This window comes from Mus caroli, chromosome 6 (genome assembly GCF_900094665.2).
Source record: "Mus caroli chromosome 6, CAROLI_EIJ_v1.1, whole genome shotgun sequence".
Taxonomy (NCBI): domain Eukaryota; kingdom Metazoa; phylum Chordata; class Mammalia; order Rodentia; family Muridae; genus Mus; species Mus caroli.
The window spans coordinates 125,166,709-125,174,052 of record NC_034575.1 but is presented as its reverse complement, the minus strand read 5'-3'; the positions used below and the strand labels follow the sequence as shown (position 1 = coordinate 125,174,052).

The 7,344-nt window shown below is 40.9% G+C and overlaps 1 protein-coding gene across 2 annotated transcripts; it reads left to right on the top strand.

The window, feature by feature from the left end:
- Nucleotides 1-5,452, top strand: LOC110296379 (C-type lectin domain family 2 member D-like). 2 transcript variants are annotated; one of them, XM_021165050.2, is made up of 5 exons: nt 1-140; nt 2,379-2,501; nt 3,431-3,609; nt 4,088-4,194; nt 5,174-5,452. In XM_021165050.2, exons 1-5 carry the CDS (start codon nt 74-76, stop codon nt 5,340-5,342), a joined length of 645 nt encoding a protein of 214 aa, XP_021020709.1. In that variant the 5' UTR covers nt 1-73; the 3' UTR covers nt 5,343-5,452. The 2 variants fall into 2 exon arrangements, with proteins under 2 accessions (XP_021020709.1, XP_029334658.1); XM_029478798.1 differs by lacking the exon at nt 1-140 and adding an exon at nt 166-453.
- The last annotated feature ends 1,892 nt before the right edge of the window (nt 5,453-7,344 follow it).

Genomic DNA, 7,344 nt, shown 5'->3' with positions numbered 1-7,344 from the left:
CTCCCCATGTATTTGTGCCTCTCAGCTTTCAAGTTTCAATCTTGTAGTGGAAACTCAGCTTCTCAGCTCTGAGATGAGTGTCACAAAGGCTTCCCTACCTATGCTCAACCCCACAGGCAGCCCGCAGGAGGGAGAAGTGGGTATGTATATGAACCAATGGGAGGAGCAGACAGGAGTTTCAACCAGGGCAGGAAGGCAAAAGAGCTGAACCTTGAACAAAATAAGAACAGAAGGGTGCCTGTGAGCCTGTCACTGTGGGTCTGCAGAGCAGGAGAATGCAGACGGGATTAGCTATGAGGTTGCTACATTAGTTATTCTATTTGGAGCATACAATACGCGAATAGTTCTCAGGCAAGAGAAATGAGCAGCGAGCCTCCTTCTAACTGCCAGAGCTGTAGCCACAGCTTTCTTTCTTTGTACTTAGTTTGCTAGTCCACTCGTCCCAGGGATCTGGTAAGTTACAGTCTGGTGGATTACACCAAATTGCTGTAGTAAAGGTTTGCTTTACAAGTCCCAGAGTAAAGGAAACTCAGACAACAGTTTTGCAATGTGCATAGTGGCAGAAGTTGCCTGGGAAGCTTGGAGCTTGTGTTTTGCAGATCCATTGTAATTAAAATAGAATTCTAAGGAGGTGGCTTGGGGTGGATTGGGGGAGGGTGAGGGCTGAACTTCTCAGGACCAAATCCTTTCTGTTTTGAGCTCTTGATAAGTTACAGAAAAAGAATATAATGGGGTTTCCTACTTCATTCTTCAGAAAGGAAGCAAAATTGTGTTTCTTGTGTTTCAAACTGTCTATGCTTCATTATATTGTATTCCTTTATCTTCCTTTTCCCCCTCATTCCTGTTTCTTCACATTAATTTTTTTAATTTGTGGAAAGAATACTGAAGTTTGAGAAAATAAGATTGACATTTATCAAAATACAAAATTCCCAACAAATGCTAATGCTTATCACTTAAACCAAGTATTCTGAAATAATAATAATAATAATAATAATAATAATAATAATAATAAATTATTATTACTGAGGATGATGATGACTGACTGATTGATTGATTGATTGATTCTTTGGCAAAGTCTCATACTTTACCCCAAGCTGGCCTGGAACTCCTGCTCCCTCTGCCTCAGCAGGATTGACTTTTTAAAATCAAATACTTACATATTTAGCCATTGGAAACATTTCCTGAGAATGTGGAGCTCCTGTCTCAAGTGCAGCTGTTGCATAGCTAGCTGCAGGCATTTCACAACTTCACTCCTTTGAAGCTGTAGCTTGTTTTATCATTGAAACAGTTTTTAATTAAGCTAAAAACCAGGTCAGCAATATTTCATTTCTTTGGGTTTTTTGAGAGATCATTTCCAAAGTTGCTTTTAAATAAAGACATGAAAGTTATGTTCGAACTGCTATGGAACACATTTGAATTTAGAAGGAGATCTGTGTGTATACAGCAAAATTCCTGTTTACATATCAGAAAGAAACAGACAGTATCAGAATTATACTGCTGTAAACACAGAGGATTATCTGAAAATCTTACTCTTATATCATATAAGAAATGCTGGTGTAGAACTCTAAATGAATAAAATTACCATTCTGATTTTTTTTTTGAAATGCCCAATATCCATAAGTGTGTTCCTTCAATCCCTAACTTGCTAAGAGATTATTAGTTTTTTCACATGATTTTGGTAAGCTTGATGAAACGCCCCCATATTTCACCCATTAGTTATGTCAGTGTGTTCTATTACATGTATGTGCCTTTATTAATTTATTTACTTACTAACTACTTTCTTTGAGATGGATTCTTACATAGTCCAGGTTGAGTTCAAACTTCCAATGTAGCCAAGGCTAGCCTTGTACTCCTAACTCCAGCTTCTGCCTCCCTGGCACTGGAAATATAAAAGTGTACCAACTTGTTTGTCTCATTGACTGGAGCAGGTGTTACACAGGTGGTTATGAGCTGCCCCTGTAGGAGCTGGGATTGGGGACCTAACTCCTGTCTTCTAGAAGAGCAACAATTGATCTTAACTCCTCAGCCATCTCTGCAGCCTCCTGCTGATTCCAGTCTGTCCCCATCCTTGACACTCAGTGTTGTTCTCAGTCCTAGCCAGTCTATTCTAATGGGACAAAAATCTATGGATAGCTTGGTTGTTGTTTGCTTTCAACCTGACCTTTACTCTTTCTGTTTCTTGCTTCTTCACTGGCCCTTAGTTCAATGACTGGAAGACTCCATGTTTCCCTTTCCTCTAGTCTTCTGTGAGTGATGGTCATCATTTATAGACCAGGACCTTCTCTAAAGGGGTTTGCAATAGGTGAATAAAAGCCAAATCTACAGAATCCTTTTTCCTTAAATGTTTCTTGAGGTTGTTCTCATATTTACATTTTCAGATACACTTCAAGGAAAATGTTTCAAAATCATCTGCTCTGAGTCTCCTGCAAAGTTTTACTGCTGCTGTGGAGTGATCATGGTCCTCACTGTAGCTGTAGTTGCTCTTTCGGTTGTTTTGTCAGGTAAGTGATTTATTCTCCAATTTCTATGGCATTCTGTTCACATTCAAATTGTCAGTTATACTTACTGACCACTGTGACCCAGGCATTGTGTGAAGGGCTCTAGAGAAAACACAAAGGAAGTTCCTGTTCTCTGGGAACTTAGGTTCCAGCAGGAAGATGCAGTGAAGGAACACACAGTCTGTGGTGTATACAGGAGGCCACGCTCAGCATCCCTGGGAAGATGCTATCCTGCAAGCTCTAAACAGAGATGCAGAGGACATAGGTCCACTTGAGGGAATTGTTCAAGGTAGAGAATAGGGAGAGAAAAACTCCAAAGAGAAACCTCATGGAAGGGTAAGGACAGAGAAGAGTAATATGGCCAGGAAGGTACAGTGCCTCCAACCATGACCCATGGGTTTAGTTACCAGGCTCAACTGCATTTTAAAAGTATTAAGTGGAACGTTTCTGAAGTAATGAATTTATAGGATTTTATTACCATAATATTCAGAAGAGTGCCATAAAATCTTGCACTGTCCTCTTAAGTATGTGCAGTCATCCTTTAGTGCAACATGTTCACACTGTATACACTGCCTACCCAAGGGTTCTCACTGCTATCTCAATTATCAGGCTGGGTGTCAGTAGGTGTCCCTACAGAGTGCTTGCTGCTGTAGCAATCCCCACTGTAGTAAACGGTCATCCAAAGCACAGAACGTGCTGTTATAGAAGTGCACTTCCTGGGAGCCCTACTGACAGTGAGCACCTGAGAGAATGGGACACAGACCCACGGTGGGAGGCCTTTAGATAAAGGCCCATCACACTCAGGAGAGGATTTCTACAGATCAGTTAGGAAAGTTACCATCAGATTCACACCTCACAGCTGAGCTCAGGAGGGTGTGCCAAAGAGAAAGAAGACCTACTTGTCATGATTCATTGTATTCTCTACATTTTAGCAACAAAGACAGAACAGATCCTAATCAAAAATACCTATGCTGCTTGCCCCAGAAACTGGATTGGATTTGGAAATAAATGTTTTTATTTTTCTGAATACACAAGTAACTGGACATTCGCTCAGGCCTTCTGCATGGCACAAGAGGCCCAACTAGCTCGGTTTGACAACGAGGAAGAGCTGGTAAGCAATGGGCAGGGATTGGTTTGTCTGTCTGTTCTGTTGAATATTATATTGCCTTGAGATAGAGAGTTATGGATGAGGCCTGAGGAAGGATCCCATCCCAAGCACAGGGAGACATGGGGAATGTGAGTGTGCGCCATTTGCTGATGCTTGACTTCTGACTGGAGCCCTGAGACAGTCAAGAAACACTCTCTCATGAAGTGCTCATAGTCAGTTGGAAGGTCAGATATGCCATTTTACTGAGTTACCTGGTGGTCATCAGTGTTTTCCCATATGCTGGCACATGTTGGGTACAGAAGGAGACAACTGATAATAACTGCAATGGGAGGTTAACCCAGAACTGTCCAGGCCACAGAGGAATGTGACCCTGAGTTACACCCTCCTGTTATCTCTAGAGGAAGATGTGGAGTGGAGAGACTCCAGGATCACCTGAAGGAAAGAGACACATGTATTCTTGGCTTTTTGTGTTTTATGACAGAATTTTCTAATGAGACTCAAGGCGAATTTTGATTGCTGGATTGGCCTGCACAGAGAGTCATCACAGCATGCTTGGAAGTGGACAGACAACACTGAGTATAACAACATGTATGTTTTCATGATGTTTTTCTTCCATTATGTTCCTGTGTTGTGATATGTGTGTGTGTCGTGGCTATGAGAGATGAAAGTCAATGTCATGTGAAGCCAACTGTACTGGGAAGGAAGAAAAAGAAAATAAACCCTTGCATGGTTGTGTAGCTCAGAGGTAGAGCAGGTGTTTACATGCAACAGCCAATCCCTAGAAAGCTCCACATTCCCACAAACTTAAATACTTCGGAGGTTTTCCTGTTTATTGGCGGTCATTTTCAAAACTTTCACTTAGTGTTGTTTTACTCAAAACCTTTACTCTAATGATGGTGTCTGGGAGTAGCTATTGTTTGTTCTGGCTCCACCTTAAACATTTCTGTTGTTGATAAATGTCCTGTGAGGGATATAGACAGAGCCTCAGATGGGCAGTGGGGGCTATGAAACCCCAGAAAGCCACTGCTGAATCTGCAAGCCTGACATTCACCACTCCACCATTTACATGGCTGCACCTGTTCAGGAAAGCAGAGACTCTAAGCATATTTGGAACCTTCTCTAAAGTCTTGTCATCACTGAGCACCCAAAACAGTCCTTGGGTTTGAGCTGTTTTACTGGGATGGTAAATCACAGACTCAGTCACATCCATCATTGAAGCCCTTAGAGCAATTTACTAAGTGGGCATCCCCATATATAAAATGCCTAAAAACAGAATTGAAAATCACCCTTGGTGGGGTCACTCATGGCTGCAGTTCATTTGAACATGACAGCAAGTACAAGCCCAATGCCTTGTACACACATTTCAGGATTCACCCTGGACAAATGACAAAAGAGTGGTGTTCAAATCCTGAGGATGTGAGACAGTAGGTATGAAACTAGTGCAGGTGATTCCTCAGGGACTCTTTGATTCATATTACCAAAAAGCAGTGGAGACTGGTGAGATTTCATTGCAGGAGCAAATGCAGTTCTGGGCTCTGCAGGCTTACTGTTTTTGGTTTCTTATCAGGATTCCCATCCGGGGAGAGGAAAGATATGCCTACCTGAACAACAACGGGATCAGCAGTAACAGGATCTATTCACAACGGATGTGGATCTGTAGCAAGCTCGACAGCTATAGCCTCCACTGCCAAACTCCTTTTATTCCTTCCTGGCATTTACCAAGAGATGCTTTTTAGCTTGTTATCTATGGGTGCTACTCTTTCCCCTATGGTCCCACAGTGCTATCAAACCGGAATGAGAATATTTCTTAACATCAGAAATGAAAACCATCATTTCATGTCATGCAGAGATTGTTCCGTGGTTAAGATCACTGACTACTCTTCCGAGGGTCCTGAGTTCACATCTGAGCAACCACATGGTGGCTCACAAACATCCCTAATGAGATCTGATGTCCTCTTCTGAGGTGTGTGAAATCAGCTACACTGTACTTTATACTCTGCAATTTGAAACATGAGGGACATTGGCAAAATGTATCTCTACTTTAATTTTCAATAGTCAAATTTCCAATTGTACTGTTCTAAGTATAATTATAATTAGTTACTTATCCTGTTCTAAGAGTAATACATTTTATAAAAATATGCCATTTTAATTTCACCATTTTATTAGATTTTTTTCACATCAAATGTGAGTTAAACTCCTTAAGCATTTAATACTTAATTTTACACTAGCATGTATACTATTGGGTCTTTTAAAAAAGTATTTAAAAATCTTATAGGGTTAGCTACACCATACTGATGAGTCTCAAAAAGGACGAAATAACAGGCTAAAAAGCCTCTCTTGAACTCTTCATCCTTTCTTCTCCCTCTTGGTCTTTTTAAAGACCAGGTCGCTGAGGAGAAAGAGATGGAGAAATGGGGGAAGGAAAGGGGAGAGGGACATGGGGGGGGAGGGAAATTAATAAAAAAATAAAACCAAAACACTACATTTGTATGGACTTCATTTATGCTTATTGCTTGTATGTTCGTATATATTTGCCCCACCTGTGCTGAGCAGACAATGCAGAGACAGCTCAGACAGAGATCAGACAGGACCAGAAGGGATCAGCTCCCTGCTTACTGTGAGTGGTGATGTGGATGCTGGAAATGGAGCAAGATCAAGTGCCCCTAACTGCTGAACCATCTTTCCAGTCTTCTTGTCTCCCTTTTATTGGCACTGCTGATCAAGCTTTGCAAAAAATAGCATGTATCCCTACAGTTTTTGTAATTTTCTTATAAGTTCTTGCCTAAATCTGTGACCCTCCTTAAGTAGCTGGGGTCACAGGTGTGTGTCACCACACCAGCCATTCTGCTTCTTATTATTAAAGACCAAGAACATTTTTAAATATGTGTTGATGCTATGCTTGCATGTGTGTCTGTGTAAGGGTGCTACATCCTCTGAAACTGGAGTGACAGGCAGTTGTGGCTCCCATATGGGTGCTGGGAATTGAATCAGGTCTAATGCCTCTAACCACACATACATTTTGAGTAATGTATTGTCTTTATTTTAAAGCCAGGCTTTATCATTTATTAGATGAATGAAAGCATATTTCACTCTGAAAATGACTTTCTCAGTCCCCCCAATTAGTCCTAATAACACTCTTTACTTCTAATTAATTTTACTTCCTACATCCAATAGAAAGGTAGACTATGTTCCCCGGGATGGTTCAGAGAAATAAATGTTTTATACCATTAGATTGTTTGCTCTTAATTTACAGAAGAAATGTGATAGGCCTATGAACTTAGCTAACCCAGTAATATTGTACACAGTAGACTCAAAGAAATAGGTGTACTAATATTAATTCCTATGATTCAGATTACCCAGGGAAATGTCTTGCCAGTGTCCCTATCTGATATTTATATTAACTACATGGTAAGTTTCCTTCCATTGCGCTCTGGAAATAATGCTGAAAGGAACAGCAACTTTTCATGAGCATTGGCCCTTCTAAGGGATCTATCTCCAAGATGTCAGTGACCTGTTCAAAACAGTCTCTCTCTCTCTCTTTCTCTCTCTCTCTGTCTCTGTCTCTGTCTCTCTCTCTCTCTCCATACATATATATACATATATATATGAATTTATCACTAGTTTAATGAATCATAACAGTATATAGAAAAATTTCCTTCCTTCCTTCCTCCCTCCCTCCCTTCCTTCCTTCCTTCCTTCCTTCCTTCCTTCCTTCCTTCCTTCCTCTCTCTCTCTCTC